The following is a 19,174-nucleotide window of genomic DNA, read 5'->3' on the forward strand; positions in this document are numbered from 1 at the left end:
TATTTTCTGTTCAGAGTTGATGATGCAACTAGGTCCACTTGGGTCTTCTTCTTGATGAAATCTAAATCAGAAACTATGCCTTTTCTCATCTCTTTCTTTACCATGATACATACTCAATATGGAGTCAAAATCAAAGCTACCAGGTCTAATAATGGACCAGGATTTTGTATGATTGATTTTTATAACACTCACGGTATCATACACCAAAAGACCTATGTTTACACTCCACAACAGAATTCTGTAGTGGAAAGAAAACAGGAGCACATACGTTCAGTTACTAGACCTCTTAGACTCCAATCTAACATCCCTCTCAAATATTGAGGTGACTGCACACTCGCTGCAGTTCATCTTATTAATAGTTTACCATCTCTTTTACAAGACAAAACTCCTTTTGAACTCCTTTTGCTTAAGCCTCCTTGTAGCCATTTAAGAACCTTTGGTTGTTTGTGCTATGCTTCAACTCTCCAAGTTCACACGCCTAAATTTGATCCTAGGGCAAGGGTTTGTGTTTTCTTAGGCTATCCTCATAATGTCAAGGGCTACAAATTACTAGACTTACATTCTAGACAGATTTTTATGTCTAGAGATTTGGTTTTCCAAGAACACAAGTTTCCCTTCTTGTCCACTGCTTGTGCTCCTCAACCTATCTCAGTTACTACTTCACCTTCACCTTCCACCGTGTTAAAGTTAAAGAAGACAGGCAATGACATGATAACATGTCGTTTAGACAAAAGACAAAAGACCTTCAGAAGAATGATTGTGCTCTATGATAATAAAGAAGCATGAAACAGGGTCATTTCGTTAAATGAAGACAGAACAAATTTAGCACAAAACAGCGGCGTCCTATTAATTGAAGATTGGTTTTGTTATTGAGAACGACGATGTTTCTAGCTAATTAATGCATTAAGTCTTCTTGCACATGATAAATGTAAATAAGTCAGTGTTGTGACACTTTGTCATTTGGCGAAGCAAAAACATTTACCTTTTCAATCTAGTACTAATATTTCTATTGCTCCTTTTGATCTTTTGCGTTATGTGTTGGGTTACACGTATGAGTGAAGTCCCACATTGAATAAAGATGAGAAGAATAAGTGGTTAATATAACATAATTGAGCACATACCCATTGGGTTTAGGCTTTTTGGGTTAAAGTGTATCTCTATATATTATATTAATTACTCAAGGAAGCTCCTCAAGGTGTTTATCCCCCCGACAAGTGGTATCAGAGCCCATGGTGGTGTGCGGCAAAGGTGGTGAGGTGTTCATGGTCCCTACCCAGCGGGGACAGAGAAAGCCTAGACAGTCCACACACAAAGATCCTGGAGAAGAAAAAAAAAGGCCCAACAAAGGAATATTCCTAATGATGCTAAATAATGGTGTGGTGTGAGGTTCCCATGGACATGGACGTGGGTTCCCATGGATGTGAGTGCGGGGTTGACACATGGTTCCCATCGATGGCGTACGAGAGACCCATGGATGACGCGTTGATGAAGTAAAAGCTCATTAGGCAAAGGGGAGTGAGTAGGACTTGTTCATGGCCCACAAAGAGGTCTTGAAGCCCATAAAGAGGCAAACTCACACGTGAGGGGGAGATTGTTGGGTTACACGTGTGAGTGAAAGTCTCACATTGAATAAAGATGAGAAAAATGAGTGATTAATATAACATAATTGAGCACATACCCATTGGGCTCAAGCCTTTTGGGTTCAAGTGTGTCTCTATATGTTATATTAATTACTTAAGGAAGCTCCCCAAAGTGTTTATCCCCCGACATAGTGATCTATGTGGTCCTTTTTGTGTTCCTACTATTGAAGATTACAAATATTTTTTATTATAGTTGATGATTTTTCAAGATGTACTTGGGTTTATTAATTGAAAGCTAAATCTGAAACTCAATCACTATTTGAGCAATTTTCAACAATGGTCAATATTCAATTCAATTCCAAAATCAAGTGTATAAGAACCGACAACGGAACTGAATTCATTATGGAAGATTTTTTAAAATCAAAAGGGATTTTACATCAATTGACTTATGTGGAAACACCTCAACAAATCTCTATTGTTGAAAGCATCAGCATATACTTAATGTAGCAAGAATTTGAGGTTTCAGTCTTCCCCTTCCTTTACATTTCTAGGGGGATTGCATCTTACCATATGTATACCTTATAAATATATTACCACCATCTACTTTGCACATCAAAAGTCCCTATGAGATACTATTTGGTCAATTCCTCACATATGCACATCTCAAAACCTTTGGTTATTTGTGTTTTGCTTCTACACTTACACATCAAAGGCACAAATTTGCATACCGAGCCCAAAAATGTATTTTTCCAAGTTACCCTTCTGGTATCAAAGTTTTAGATTTGAGTACAAATATCATGTTTGTGAGCAAAAACGTCATTTTCCATGAACACATATTTCCTTTTGCAACTGTTCCTTCTACATTTGATCTAAATTTTTATCCTTTTGTCTTTCCCACTTCTATACCTAATACCTATTCCCCACCTATGGAGTCTTTACTTTCTACAAATTTAGCTAATCCAACATCAAAGGTCTTGTCTTCCAATCCTTCACTTGGCTCTAATCCTCTAATCCTAATGTCCCTAAAGTTTTTCCCTCTGCCGAACCACCATGTCCACCTGCTCCTCAATCTTTACCTCCTACCAAAACATCTTCTAGAGTTAGACATCATCCTTACCTTAAGGACTATTCTTGTCTCTCAGTTTACACTTCATTCAAACCTCAATCTGGTAAACCCTCTAACATCTTTGATTCTCTTTCTTATACTAAACTCAGTCCAACCTATCACTCTTTCCTTATATCTATTTCTTCCCATTGTCCTGAACCCACCTTTCACCAAGCTGTGAAACATACAAAGTGGAGAGCTGCTATATACAAAGAAATTGCAGCCTTAGAGTAGAATCATACATCGACTTTGACTACTATACCTCATGGTCATGTTCCTATTGGTGTAAATGGGTTTATGGGATTAAGTACAACTCAGATGGCAGCATTGAGAGATACAAAGCAGGGCTAGTTGCTAAAGGTTATAGTATACTCAAAGGAAAGACCTTGACCATTCAAAAACTCTCTTCGGTTGCAAAATCAATTTCAGTTAGGGTGGTTTTGGCCATTACTGCCATGAAAGGTAGTCATTTACACCAAATGGATGTTAGCAATGCTTTCCTCCATGGAGATTTGAATGAAGAGGTTTACATGACCTTGCCTCTTGGATTTCACAGCAAGGGGGAGCCTTCTTTGGTATGCAAGTTGAACAAAAGCTTATATGGGCTCTAGTAAGCTTCAAGGCAATGGTTTGCAAAATTCAGCGCTACCATTTTGGAGCTTGGCTTTAGGCAGTCTCAGGGGGATTACTCTCTTTTTACTAAAACTAATAGGACATCATTTACTGTATTGGTAGTGTATGTGGATGACATCTTGCTTACAGGTAATGATCCTGCTGCAATTAGAGAATTGAAGCAACTGCTTGATACCAAATTTGGTCTCAAAGATTTGGGATCATTGAAGTATTTTTTGGGGCTAGAGGTTGCAAGAAATGAAAAGGGAATTAGTTTAAATCAGAGGAAGTATGCTTTGGAAATATTGGAAGATACTAATCTAATGGGTTGCAAACCTGCTAAAACGCCTATGGAACAGAATATGAGGATTTCTAAAGATGAAGGGAAGGTACTTTCAAACCCTACTCAATACTGAAGGTTAATAGGGAGATTGATGTATCTGGCCTTGTCTAGGCCTAACATTACATATTTAGTGCATAGACTAAGTCAATACCTTGCTAAACCAAGAGAACCTCACTTATTGGCAGCTCAAAGAATTGTTCAATATATCAAAGGTTCGCTTGGGTAGAGCATTTTAAACGATGTCGGTAATGTTTCAATTGCCCTTACTAATGGTGAAAATCTTCCTTTTTCAGTAGTTCTGATCCAGTAATGCAAGTCAAATATCTAACTTGTAATACGACAGTAGCAGCTACAATTAGTTTAGTGTGTGTTAGTAACTTAGTATTAGTTAGTCAGTTATATTATTAGCCATGTGTCTGTTGTTAGTGGCTGTTTTTGCAGTTTAGAGAAGGAATCCATAAATACTATCAATATTCAAATACATATTCATCATTGCAATACAAGATAGTTTTTCATCAAACTTTTATACATACCTTAGCTCTCAATGTTTTCTTATGGGGATGACCATCTTTATATTGAGCCATTTCAGCTTCAATAGGAGAGTTATGATCATAAATGTCGTTCTTCTCCTGATCGAAGGCAGCCTCTATTGCATTGTTGTTTGCCAGTATAGCTCCATGATAGTGTGCATGTAAATTCCTAAGGTATACTGGCAAAGCACCCGCATTCCAAAAAGCATGCCCTTGGTAGCTATATACATGTCCCAGCATTGACTCAGGAGTTTCATTCTCAACCTTTCTCCACCAATTTTTATACCCATATTGCTGAACTTGAACTTGAAATCCGAAGGATTTATAGAAATGTTTTTGGTCTTGTATCCGCATATCCACAAGTGCGTGGATGAGTTTGTACTTGTCCCAATCATTGTAGATAATAGGATGAAACAATTGGAACATGTAAAACTTCTTTACCACTTGAGGTTGAAGAAACAGCTCAGAGAAACCAAGTTTGAAGTATTTTGATATATCACGTGATTTTAGATACTTGTTTACCACATAAGCCATCATGTACCTGTAATGAACTAAATCCGTCTTTCTCCCAAGATTATCCACACAGTCCTTAGACACTTTAGAGGGATGATAAACCACCATATTCTCACGCCGAATACGCAAACGGTTGAGTAAATCCCCTGAAAAATCACCCTTTTCAAAATGGCCATATGAGAATTTTGCAACTTCCCCAAACAATCTTCTAAAATAAGGTCCAAACTGTAGAACTTGGTTACTACCCGGATCATACTCCCAAAAAAGTTTCTTAGAATCAGTCGGAAGATGATCAAGAAAGTATTTAAATGTCTGTAACGTAAGACAATATGAAAAATAAATAAATATACACATGCATATAAATATTATAGCAAATTATTAACAAAAAAAAATACCATAGACTCCAACTCTCAAAAAAGGCTCTTAGAATTAGTCGGAAGATGATTAAGAAAATATTTAAATGTCTTTAACATAAGACAATATGTAAAATAAATAAATATACACATGCATATAAAATATTATAGCAAATCATTAACAAAAGAAATATACCATAGACTCAGGATTTGGTGGATCCTCCAAGCATTCTGGGGGCAATGATGGATACGGATGAGGTTCAACACTAAAGGCTTCTATCATGTTCTCTCCATCAATTTTTGGATAGTAGTCAACTTTGGAAAATGCATATGGAGAGTCCATTTGAGGTTTCCAAGCTTTCTTTCTAGCCAAAAAGTACCCTTTTTCTGTTTCTAAAACAACCCACTCTCTTACACCAATCAGTTAGTGCACTAAGATGCTCCACTTTCTTTCTAGCAAAAAAGTTTCCTTTTTTTGTCTTTGAAATATTCCACTCGCTTACACCAAAATTATTAAAAAATGAACAATAGTAGTCGACTTTAGAAAATGCATATAGAAAGGCCATATGAGGTTTCCAAGCTTTCTTTCTAGCCAAAAAGTCCCCTTTTTTTGTCTCTGAAAGAACCCACTCTCTTACACCAATCAATTAGAGGGTGTTTAGATTCTTTTTTTTCTTTCTTTCTTCTTTACTCTGGTTTCTTCTCCTACCACAGTCAGACCACACATGTGCTCCACCACATTTTTTCTTGTTGATGCTTTCTTCTTTCTCTTTTCTTTCTTTCTTTCTTTTCTTCTTCACGCTGGGTTTTCTCTTCTTTTTTTTTATATAGATAGAGTGATCTTCATGCTGGGTTTTCTCTTCTTTTTTTAATAAAGATAGAGTGACGAGAATTGAGAACAAATTTTAGGAATTTCCCAATCAAGGAAACTAACATATCATTTTCGTAAATATTTGGTGAAGTGTGGGACACATGATCTGACCACACATGTGCTCCACCACACTTTTTCTCTTTTTTTTGTTCACCTTTTATCTTCCAACATACTGAAGTCTTACACTTTCAGCTTCTTCACGAAGGGTTTTTCTCTTTTCTTTCTTTCTTTCTTTCTTTCTTTTCTTCTTCACGAAGGGTTTTTGCTCTTAGTTTCGTTTCTTTTTTCTTTTTCTTTTTTCTTCTTTATTTCTTTCTCATTTCTCTTTTCCTGGTTCACTTTTTATCTTCCAACGTACTGAAGTCTGATGCTTTCTTCTTCTTTCTTCTTTCTTTTTTTCTCTTTTCTTTCTTTCTTTCTTTTCTTCTTCATGCTGGGTTTTTTCTCTTCTTGTTCACTTTTTATCTTTCAACGTACTGAAGTAGTTCCCCTTTTCTGTCTCTGCACTTACCAAGATTAGAACTTGGGCTAAGATTAAAGCTAACCACTAAGCTACACTGAAGTGTTAAAACTCCAAGTGGAAACTCAATATAATTTAAGTAAACTTAACAAAATTTCATACCACCGAATTAAATAAACTTTCAATATAACTTTTACTTTATATTATAACTAATATTCATAATATTTCATTATATTATATATTTTAATTAGCCATCTCTAAAATGGAGTATAAAATATATTCATACTTTTATACTTCAAAAATTAATTATAAATTTTAATGAATTTTTTCACGCTTTATTATTTTTTTATTAACTTTCTTACTTTAAATATGCTTGAAAATCAATTAATTTTCCCCATATATACAACAATCAGTTATGATAATTTTATAAATTTAATATCTATACTTATATTTAATTGATTAATAAAGTAATTATGACAACATCGCGGTTCGATCTTGGTCAAACCTCGGTCCGACCTAAAAACCTTAAACCTCTCCCCTTATTGGTTTTGTGAACAGTCCGGGTCTAAAGACCATGCTCGTTACTAAAAAAAAACTCCTAATATATTTGTTGAGTAACTTTTAATGCTACGTCCACAACATTTTTACAATAAATCTTTAGTGGTAGGTTGTTACAAGTAGTTACTATGAAAAAAAAAGTAATTCCAGTGGTAGATTCAAATTAAAAACTTGTAACAACATGCCACTTAGGATTTGTTTCAAAAGTGCTGTGAAAATGTTATGGATGTAGCACTTCTCAACTATAAAACCATGATTATTTACACAACTTTCTCATAATTTGTACACGTGACGACTTATGAGTGGTGAAATTATGGACCTATCATTTTTTTCTCACCATTTATAACTCGTCACACAGATAAATTGTGACCAAAATTGTTATGATAGTATACTAACTCATATTTGTGCCCAATTTATATCTATATACATTTAAAAACTGAAGCGTAGCATCTATTGTTATTACGTTCCTATTAAGCCACATCAATGGTCACGCCATTCATCCATTTTCAACATTTTCTCTCTTATTTTTAATTCTTGTTTTTTTCCTTATTAACCTCCCAACTTATTGTTATACTTTTTCTAACTTTCCCTCTCCCTTTTACCTTTTTATCTCTCCATTACTATCTACTTTAATATCACTTTTCCTCTATCCCTTTATCTTCTTTTATTTTATTTTATTCTTATTCCCCTCCTCTTACTATAAATTTAAAATTATCTTTCTATTCTATTCATAATTGTTCACATATAAAATGTTATTTCTCTCTCTTGCCTCTCTCATTTTTCACACACAAAAGGTTATTTCTCTCTCATATTTTTTTCATTTTAGGTGGATTTTTTAATATTTTTCTTGCATCTCTACTTTAGGTTGATGAATTTTTGTATTATTTGGAAATTCTACTTTGAGCTGATGTGATTAAGTTTGGTGTTTTTAAGTTGTTACCTTTTTTATTCTCTTTGACTTCATAGATGTTGTTATGTTGCATTATAAAGATAGTAGAATATAATGTCTTTTTATTACATAACATGACTTAGATAATTTGGTGTTTTTTTTTTTTCTTCTCATATCATTTCCTATAAATTTCTTATTATTCTCTCTCACAATCTCTTTTGAAAAAGTGGTTATTCTCTTTCTCTTGATTTTTTATTTTTTCTTGCAACTCTACTTTATATCGATGAATCATTTTGATTTTCAAAACTCTATTTTGGGTTCTTACATTTTAGTGTTGTTTTTTTTAGTTCCCCATCACAAGTAGTCTCTCTCTCTCTCTCTCTCTCTCTCTCTCTCTCTCTCTCTCTCTCTCTCTCTCTCTCTCCAAGAAAATTTAGAGAATAAATTATACATATTCAATATAAGTTTGATATGAGTTTTGATTATCATAATAATCTTTTTCAAAATAATGAATAATTTATTTAAATAAAAATTATACATAACTACATATGTATATAAATTCATTTTGCTTTTTTTTTTTTGAGAAATTATTTTGCTTTAATGTATAATTAACCTCATGCAATTCATTTAAAAGTTATGACGTTAAAACAAATAAATAACTGCCCTAAAGATTACATTTGTATATTCATAGCATTTATATTTAGAAAGACTCTCACTTAGACTAGGTGCTTTCAACCCAAACATGTCTTTCCCCATTATGTAAGTACACAAAAATATATCGAAATGGACCAAAATGAACCGAAGTGATCCGAATGAACCGAATTCCCAAGCAAACTAATGGTACCAGAAGAAAAGAAACCGAGGAAGGTGGAAGAAATGTGTGAGCAAAGAAGAAAGGAAATATCTAGATAAAGTAATCATCACCTTCACATTTAATGCACTGTACTAACTCAGATGGCTGCATTAATAAAGGAGTGACCCCTAAACAGTGGTCTCACAGCTTGCAACACAATTTATCACCTCCAGCACAGCCCTAATGGGACAAGCATCCAAAAGAAGGCCCCTCCCTGTACAAGTGGAAGGCTATGATGAAATCCAAAGGACTATATAAAGGAAAAGAATCCCTCCAAGGAAAGGGAGGAAACATTGGAAGAAAAGAACGGAAACTTAAGAACATCACCTTGTGTTAGGAACTTGAACATTGCCTCCTCGGCCAGACTCGAGGAAGTGTTATTCCCATATTTCGTACTTCTTTTACTATTCTCAAAGCCCTAACTCCACTAACCTTATAATTTGATCATAATAAAGCATTAAAGTTGACCTTGCAAGTCCATACCCTAACAAATTGATTGCACTGGGCCTATAAAATCTAATTCCACTATTCTAAGTTGGCCTAGCATTTTTGGGCTCCTACACTAGTCATCTAGGAACCTTTTATATTTTGTTCATCTATTTATCTTGTCATCCCAATTATTTTATTGTTCATTCTCCACCCCCTTTACTTTATTGTCATCCCATTTATTTTAACGTTCATCCCCCTCCCCTTTATTTTATTGTCATCCCATTTACATTTTGCTCATCCCCACTTCCCTTTTATTTATTGCACATTTTATTTCTCATGTTCATCCCCTCCCCTTTATTTTATTGTCATCCCATTTACATTTTGCTATCTACTCCCCTTTTATTTTTGCACCTTTTATTTCTCTCTCTCTCTCTCTCTCTCTCTCTCTCTCTCTCTCTCTCTCTCTCTCTCTCTCTCTCTCTCTCTCTCTCTCTCCAGACACACGTCTATTACTATCTCATCACCTAAAAAATATTTTCTGTCTATTCTTTTTAATTAAGCTTTAAACCTTAAGTAAAGCACAATATGGATATGTTGTCTCAAAGGATGGTTGATGGTTTTGAACTTCCATCTCTTTTTTGACAAATGACCCATAAGGCTTGAAATAAATTAAAGCTTATTTAAGAAGATTCTCTAAAAAAAATAAAAAATAAAAACTTTTTTAATGAACCTTTACTTTCCCTTGTCATTTAAATTCCTAACAACTTTATTTACTTGTTTTTATTTTATTGCACTTTATTTTCTAGTCTATACCACTTATTTACTTTCTTTTTTTTTTTTTACTTTTTCTAATAAATAATGTTGCCATGATTTAATAGCTTGGACGAACAAATCTCTATAGCATGCTTTTCCAAAAGAAAATAATTTTTCAAAAAGCTTTATTCCCTTTTCAAAAGTTATTTTCAAAAACAAAACTCTTTCTCAAGAGAAAAAAAAAAAAAAACTTTTTAAAAAGCTTTCCTTTTCTTTTAAAATGCTCTTTCTTAAAAAAAAAAAAAAAAAAAAAAAAAAAAAAAAAAAAAATTTTTATTTTTAAACCCGAAAATAAAAGTTTTTTTTCTCTAAAAAATCTACCTTCCTTTCTAAAAAATGTTTCCCTTTACTGTTGTAACAGCAAAAAAGCAATTAACCAACTTGTTAGCTTCAACAAAGACTTCCCTGTTTTTTATCAAAATAAAGCTGTTAATTTCTCTCTCCACTCTTATTAAATTCGATTCTCTCTTCTCTCTCTCTCTCTTCTCACAGACACCTTTCTTCTCTATCTTCTTTCTTCTATATTCTCACAAACATCTACTCTGCTCTCTCTCCGGTGTAGTTGTTTATGGTGACCGTGGCTGAGGTTGTGGCGGTGGATTATGATGGCTGAGGTTGTGGCGGTGAAGGTGGCGGCGGATCTTGGAGGCCATCTGTCCCGTTTTGAGATCTCCATCTTTTCGTTGTTCAACCCAATATTTGCCTCAAACTCATTTTCGCACCGATTAAACTCCAATCTCCTCATTTTTGGTTGATTTTTGGTGGTGCTTGGTGGTGGTGGTGGTGGTGAGCTATCGGTGTTAGTGGTGGGTTGTGGATCTATTCAGATTCGATTTCTGGGCTGTGGGTGGTGACTGTAGATTGGCTTTGATGGGTTGATTTGTGTTTGATCTATTGGATTCAACTGATTTGAGAAAAACTAACCCTAACCCTTTCAATCTCTCTAATCCAAACTCTTAGCCGTCTCTTTTGTTTTGTCTCAATGGAGTACTCTCTTTTGCCTTGTCAATCGAATACCAATACTAGGGCGGGTCAGTCTGTTTTGAATTGTGAACTGAAACTAAATCCTCTAGAAGCGGAGGCTGAGTGGGAGGTGGGGGAGGAGCTGCTGAAAAGTTGGGGGAAGGTAGATGTTGTTGATGGTGAGTTTGACATCGCTTTCTGTACAACAAGCGAGTCGGATGAAGCCATGGTTTTTACGATCAAGATCCCAGACCCCGAAGCCTGTCCACCTCTTTCATACTTTATTCAAAGTCCACCTCCACCTCCTCCTCCTTCTATACTGAACCATATTAAGGGAGTGAAGAAAAAGAAAATCACCACCAAAAACAACAGCAGCAGCTTCAGCTTCACCCCAAAGAAGATCAGCCCGGTTTCCAAAGTCGCCGAAGACGGGCCGCCGGGACCTTACCCCTCTCGCTACTACGCTGTGTTAGACGACCATCTATATTCTGTTGGTGGCCTTGACCCTGATTTCTCAGCTTCAACTATTGCAGATGTGTACGAAAATTACACACTCCCCCATGACAACCCTCTCAATATAGTCGGCTATATCCCCACTACCGACGTCTGGATGCTCAACCTTAAATGTCCTGACAAGGGTTGGGAACGTGGTCCATCCATGAAATATCGTAGACAAAACCCTCAGACCATTGTTGTTGATGGTAAGCTATATGTTTTTGGCGGCGGTTTGGGTTGGTTGCAACCCAAAGATACTTTCTCTGGCTGGATGGAGGTTTATGACCCCAAACTGCGTACCTGGGAAACCTTGCCAAACCCCCCAACTTATAGCAAGATCGACATGGATGTCATTTTCGCACACTCGAATTTTAAAGGCGAGAATCAGATCATAATAAATGGGCCGCCAGTACTTGGAGGAGATTCTAATGCGAAGGGTCATTACATTGCTTATGATGTGATATCTCGCTCTTGGAATCATGTGTTTAATGAGGCTCACCTTTCATGGGCAGAAGAAGTTCAGTGTAAAAGAGCTCAAGTTGTTTCTACTACTCTTTATTGGACTACCCTCCTAACTGAGTACACTGATATGATATTTATCTACGGATATAATGTATATTCGAGAGGGTGGACTCGGAGAAAGGTCAATATTAGATCCATTTTAATTGAGGGTGAAGATTTCCTTCCAACCGGTCCTGGTTTTCTCCACTTAGCTGGTTCGAAATTCTGCCTTCTGTTGTTTTCCTACCACAGACCTCATTATTATCTTAATTGTCTCATATTTGACCTCTATGGTGAAGCGAGTAATACAACCATTCTTTCCGTTCAGAAATACTTGTTGGATTCCTGTTTACAATTTCTGGACTGCATGATTATGTAGGTTTTCTCTTTTCTCTTTATATCCCTTTCATCTCTTATGCCATGCCACACACGTGACACGCCCATATATTATTCTTCTCATTTTTTTATAATTATTCTTTGTACTAGTGGCAAAACACAGAGCAATGGTCCGTCCCGTTTTACATATCGAATTGGGGAGTTCTGGTTTTCTAAGGATATATTGAGTATGCAGGTATTCTTTATTCAATGTTCTTATGCACGCACTTTATAAAAAAGATGACAGTTGTCAATTTTTTTTTTTTTTTTTTTTTTTTTTTTTTTTTTTTTTCAGTTAAAAGGCTTGATTATAAAGAACAAAACAACCCATAGCAACATTACAAACTGGCCACAGAGACCAATGTTGTGGCTACAAGTCTAAGGTCAGACTGACTATTTACATCAGATACAAGCAAGTTAACTAAATCAACAAAGGGTAGTTACAATTGAAACTCCTTACAGTTGTTAATAAAATCCAGATCTACCTAATAAATATCCGATATGGGACTCATCACACACCTACACACATCACACAGTCAATCAAATTGGGGCATCACAATCTCCCCCACTTAAATCCCTAACGTCCTCGTTAGGACCAAATTTGTGGAGTAATGTCTCTGAGCCCACACGGGGTTACTGGGCCGACTCTGATATCATATGTAACGACCCAAGGAAAAGCGTTAGCCACATCTGCACTATACCTCAAAAGGATTAGTCACAATTAAGGCTCTTTATAGTTGTTAATAAAATCCAGATCTACCCAGTAAATACCCGATATGGGACTCATCACACACCCACACACATCACAAAATCAATCAAATTGGGGCATCACACACTTCCTCTTTCAACTCATCATTGACATTCAAAGAAAAATATACCCATGATTTGTCCTGGCTGATTCTTTGTCCAGCTTCAGAACAAAATTTCTCTAGCACTTTCATCATTGCATCACAAGCACGAGGATCCACTTTGCTGAATGGGATGATATCATCCGCAAAAATAAGATGGGAGAAGTCCAAGTTATTCTTTGAAGCCTTCAAAGTGACCCAATCACCATCCACACATTTTTGTTCAATGAGGTGTCCCAAATATTCCATGCATAAAATAAAAAGATACGAGAACAAAGGATCCCCTTGTCTTATGCCCCTCGTTGGTTCAAAGGACTCCAAGGCACCCCCATTAACCAAAATGGAAGTGCTTGTAGACGTGACAAAGCCCATGATAATCCTTGATAACTTTGGGGGAAAATGGAAGGCTTGAAGCACTCTATGGATGAAGTTCCTTTCCAAACGATTATATGCTTTTTCCAAATCCAACTTTACAACCATGTAGCCAATTTTTCCTTTCTTCCTATCTAAAGCATAGAACAACTCTTGAGTGATAAGAACATTATTAGTGCCCCTATGGCCAGGAACAAAGGTCGTTTGCATTGGCGAAATTAACTTGCTAAGATGGGGTCTGATGTGACCAATTATAATCTTTTTATAAACGGAATTACATAAGCTAATGGGCCTGTAGTTGTTCAAAGACTCTGGATTTTGGCATTTGGGAATCAAGGAGATTAATGTCTCATTTAGATAGCTCGGCACAACTCCTCAAGCAAAAATTTGTTTAATCTCCATACATACAGAATTCTTAACATCTGGCCAGAAGTGTTGATAAAAGCCTGCATGAAGCTCGTTGGGTTCTGGAGCCTTAAAAGGCTTGAGAGCCCATAAACCCAATCTGATCTCCTCATCTGTCACTACACCATCAATTTTGTCTCTACCTTCCTCTTCCAGAAAACAACAAGAGAAATTAGAGACATCCAAAGTCATGGAGGATAAATTATTCTCCGTGGTATATAGCTTCTTAAAACCAGCCCTAATATGTTCCTTAATTTCATCCTCCCCAGTCAGCCAATTCCCAGAATCATCCTTAACACATCTTATCTTATTTCTATGTCGCCTCACTAAAGTAGAGACATGAAAAAAGGAAAGGTTTCGATCCCCACAAGTAGTTGCATTAAGTCTGGATTTAAGCGCCCAAAACTCCTCTTCTTGCAAAAGAATTAGGGAATACTCCAAAATTAACTGATTTTCTAACTCCAAAATAAACTCATTAGAATGATTAGCTAAGGCTTTTTTAGCACCATTCAATCTAGCTAACACCCTCCTTTTTCTTGCAAATAAATTCCAAAATACTTCTGTATTCCACCTTCTGACTCTATCAATAAAATCCAAAATTGCTTCCTTCAAAATTCTATTCTCTGTCCAAGCTTGCTGCACTACACTCGAAAAATCCTAATGCAGAAGCCACATCATTTGGAAATGAAAGGGCTTATTCAAATGATTCATAGTAGCCCTACACAACTCAATTAGAGCTAGACAGTGATCCGAGAAAGTTCTAGGTAGGTGTGTCATTATGGCTTCTGGGTAAAGAAGACGCCAAACAGGGTTAGCAAAACATCTATCTATTCTTTCCAAAATAAGATTAGAAATTGGCCTACAATTTGTCCAAGTAAACTTAGGACCCGCAAAGCCCAAATCCAGCATATTGCATTCATCCAAGCATTCCTTAAACTCTAGGGCTCTGTTCAAATTAACTTGATTCCCCCCAAATTTATCCTTCCCACACAATACTTCATTAAAGTCACCCAACATGAGCCAAGGTAAGTTGTGGAGATGAGCCATAGTTTTAAGGTTACCCATAAATTCTTCTTTCCACTAACCTACGACTAGCATAAATTGCAGAAATAAGCCAGGTAAAATTAGAAGAACGTACCTTAACAGATGCATGAATCTCCTGCTCCGTGGAAGATAAGGGAAGCACTTCAACATCTTCTGTTTTCCAAAGAATCCATAATCCTCCAGCATCGCCAATAGTATCCATAGTTATAAACCCATCAAAAGGCAATCCCTCTATTATTTTCACTGCTCTATCTCCACCCACTCTCGTCTCTGTAACCACCAAAATAGACGAACGATGATTTATAGCCATTTCAAAAATTCTTCTTTTGAAATCAGCATTCAAAGAATATAATAATAATATTGTGTGTAATTGCATGTATTCTTTATGGAGTAATTAATGAGACCAGAGTCTTGTGGTTCAATGACACTATCGGATCATTCCCATGGGAGAACTTGGGTTCGAATGCCCCCTCCCCACTTGTTGTAAGCAGAAAAAAGAACAATAACTGATGAGAATCTAGGTGACATTTATAGGAAATTTCACTGGTAAAACGTGGGTGAGCGGCCCTAATTAGACAAACCATTAAGAGTAGTAACATAATGTAACAATTAATGATAGAATTCTCAGTTTTAAATATTACCATGAACTCTATGCTTTTATAGCTTTTTTGTTCATAGCATGAATAATGGCAGAAAGTTGTACAGTTGATCTTCTTGAATTTGAAGTAATAGTAACTAGTCCTAAATCAAGAGATGGTTATGCTTAAGGAGTTTTTGGAAACTATTTAGTTGATTGCAAAAATATCATTCAGAGGTGACAGGGAGAAAACTGAATAATGAATATTGTTTAAGAGGGAATGCATACTCAGAAAAGGAAGCATATGTTGTTATTTTTAAATTAAGGAATATTTATGAAACTGTTGACAATACATGTTGCTAAGGCTTACGTCTTTGGAGTTAGGGAATCAAGGAATTTGCTTGATAATGCTTTTTTTCTTGACTACTTGTTTAGCTCATCCCAAAATGATTGTTTTTCTTTTGTACTCTGAAGCTCAAGAGAGAGAGTAGAGGCTTAGAAGGAAAGGAAGAAGGAGAAGAGGAGGAGGAGGAGAAAGAGAAGAAGGGGAGATGGTGAGGTTGGGCAGGAAATGCAGAAATATAAACATAGGCACAAGGATGGCAGGAACAATGTTCATTTTTCATGTTTGTAAATTATATATTTTGCTTCATGTAGTATAGTCATGGTCTGCCTGCTCAATTCAATTATCTACATTGTCTATGCTCAATACTTCAAGATGTTTTTCCCCCTCTTCTTTGGGTGTGCATCAATTTATTTATATGCGTGATGTATGTTTTATTCTAGAATTATTTTTTCTTTGTTTAATCTTCAAGTGAAAATAGAAGCTTAGGTGAGAAAAATCTTACACCAGTAATATTCTATTAGCCGTCATTTTCTATCTTTTGTTTAGATAAGTGCCTTCATCTATTTTTGTATTTTTCTTTCTTAAACAGCAAAGTTTTGTTTAGATTAGAAACCTCTGCCATTAGATTAGGCTGCATGCACTATAAATATTTGTGGATCTGGTCTTTTTTCTCCTAAGATTAATTTAAGGTGCATGCTCATTCTACGTTGGTTGTCCCCAATAAAATCATAAACTGGATTGGAAACTTGGAATTGGCACTGTGCGATGTGCTTTAATTGAAGAATATAATGTGATTTTTATACAGCTAAGATTCTTTGGTTCTCACAACAATGGTAAATTGATGTTTGAGCTTTTTAATTGTAGCAGAGGATTCTTGCATTCTTATTGTAGCTTAATTGGCAAACCAGTTGCAAGCTAATGCAAGGTATAATTTCATCTGTTATAAATGATTCTTAATTTCAATTCTTTGTGCTTTCAAGTTTGTAGAAGTTGTTAACTAAATGGAATCAGGTGGTCAATGTAACATCGGTTGTTGTAGCTTTCTTGCCGCTACCAGCACCTTTGTTTTTTTTTTGTTTTTTATAAATGGTCATTAAATATGATTTAGGCTTGGTTATTTTGGTTGGATTGGCTCTCTGCCATCAATATACACAAACCATCCATCATGGTTTATGGAAAAATAGGCTAGTGCTTTTGAGGTGTTAATAACCTCTACAGCATCCACTGTGTTATTTACTTCAAAATAACCTCTACAACATAATTATTGGATACTCTCAGAATATCATAAATATATACTCTCCCCTCTCACATAACTAGAGTTTTATTAATTAAATTCATGGTAGGATCTACAATTCATATGGGAGGGGGAGTATGCATTTATTGTACTCCCAGAGTATTTAAAAAATTTCCTCCATATACAGCCAACATATGTCTTGCTCCCTTATGATTTTTTTGAACGAGAGCAAGAAGACAATGGGAGAAAGAGAGAGGGGAAGAAGATGATGGCGTGAAAAGCAAAGAGTTAATGCTATATTTTTCCTTTAATAAGAAGAGTTAACACTTTTAAATCACTAATTTTTAGAGAACAATAATGACTTGCGCATGAGTGTTTTTTCACCGTTTGATCTAATAAAAAACAATGATCTAAAAAATGTGCAACTCTTGCCAAGATTTTTTTCTTTTTTTGAGAAATCTAACAGGGAGTTTTATTATGAAAACAGAAAACTTCTGGCTTTCGTTACAAGAAGAGAGACATCAACTGGGATATGCTCTAACCAATACTAAGGTGCATACAAAAATTTACCTTTTTTTGCTAACTTGTCAGTAACTGAATTGCCAATCCTACATACATGATTAAAAGCAACAGTTCTCAAACTTGAAGTAGCAACCCATGAATCTTCGATGAGGTGACCAAAATGGGCGAGACAAACAAACCCCATTTGAAATTAGAGACTTAGTATGCGTTTGGATTTTGCGTTTTTGCATTTGCGTTTTTTTTTTTTTTTCCCCTGGACAGCGCCTCTTGCACTGTTCATTGTCCATAAACAGTGTGTTTAGGCTTATAAACAGTGTCAAGCGCATGAACAGTGACTTTTTTATTATTTTTTTATTGTTTTTAGTTTTCGGCAAAATAATTGATATCCAAACGGACCCTTAATAATCATCTCAACGTCTTTCTCGAAAACCACATCTTGGGGACCTATTTCAGATGCAAAGGCTATAGCTCTTCAACAAGCAAGAGCTTCCATTTCATCAACTGATAGAGGCAGATTACTTTTTTCTAACAAAGCCCCAGTGACCTGCCCTTCACTGTCCCGAATAATGACTCTGATACTTGTTGCTGAGATGTCCTCAAAATTTTCCTCATAATTTGACTCTGATACTCTTGCATTGTTCATTGTCCATGAACAGCGCTTTTAGGCTTATGAACAGTGTCAAGCGCATGAACAGTAACTTTTTTATTATTTTTTTATTGTTTTCAGTTTTTAGCAAAATAAGCGGTATCCAAACGGACCCTTAGTGATCATCTCAACGTCTTTCTCGAAAACCACGTCTTGGGGACCTATTTCAGATGCAAAGGCTATAGCTCTTCAACAAGCAAGAGCTTCCATTTCATCAACTGATAGAGGCAAATTACTTTTTTCTGACAAAGCCCCAGTGACCTGCCCTTCACTGTCCCAAATAATGACTCTGATACCTACTGCTGAGATGTCCTCAAAATTTTCCTTATAACAAGAAGGCAGAGGGGGATACCACTGTTTGGCCGAGCAATAGATTTGGGGGCGTGCTGAGAATCCATAACAACAAAGAACTCAAGTAGGCTAGACATGACAGTGGAATAAACCTGGGAGTATGGCAGTGAAGCTTGCTGCAACGAGATAGCATTTCTCTTATGCCATATGCTCCAACCAATCATGGCGAAACACTCAACAAGGTTTAGCTCTCCAATCTTTAGAATACCCATGAATAAGTCACTGAATGTTGCAAATTTTTCTAGAAGGCGAGACCAACAAAATTTACCCTCCCACCATATTTCCCTGACCATCTAACATCCCCAAATGGCATGCACTGAATCTTCCAGCTCCAAGTTGCAAATATCACAAGTGGCATTTTTGGTGATGTGTCTTCTAAACAAGTTCTTTTTGGTGGGTAAGGACTCATTAAATGCCCTCCAAATAAAATGCTTGACTTTGGCCGGGACCTTCAGACCCCAAATATTGTTCCAAAACACCGAATGGGTTGCTGGATTAGACATACCTGGTTGCAAGGAAGCCTCTTTGGCCAAAAGCAATTTATAGGCATAGCTAGTCGTTTAATTTCCTTGGGTTGTTCCTTGCC

General features: G+C 36.0%; 1 protein-coding gene across 3 annotated transcripts; it reads left to right on the top strand.

Moving 5' to 3' along the window:
* The first annotated feature begins 10,559 nt into the window (after nt 1–10,559).
* On the top strand, nt 10,560–16,113 carry LOC142643582 (uncharacterized). 3 transcript variants are annotated; one of them, XR_012845890.1, is made up of 5 exons: nt 10,560–12,083; nt 12,197–12,243; nt 12,355–12,439; nt 12,539–12,626; nt 15,964–16,097. XR_012845890.1 is itself a non-coding variant. In XM_075818269.1 (4 exons), exons 1-3 carry the CDS (start codon nt 10,892–10,894, stop codon nt 12,623–12,625), a joined length of 1,524 nt encoding a protein of 507 aa, XP_075674384.1. In that variant the 5' UTR covers nt 10,565–10,891; the 3' UTR covers nt 12,626; nt 15,964–16,097. The 3 variants fall into 3 exon arrangements, 2 of the variants coding, with proteins under 2 accessions (XP_075674384.1, XP_075674385.1); XM_075818269.1 differs by having other exon boundaries at nt 10,565–12,243; XM_075818270.1 differs by lacking the exon at nt 12,539–12,626 and having other exon boundaries at nt 10,567–12,243; nt 15,964–16,113.
* Nucleotides 16,114–19,174: the final 3,061 nt, after the last annotated feature.

This window comes from Castanea sativa, chromosome 7 (genome assembly GCF_040712315.1).
Source record: "Castanea sativa cultivar Marrone di Chiusa Pesio chromosome 7, ASM4071231v1".
NCBI classification, from domain to species: Eukaryota; Viridiplantae; Streptophyta; class Magnoliopsida; order Fagales; family Fagaceae; genus Castanea; species Castanea sativa.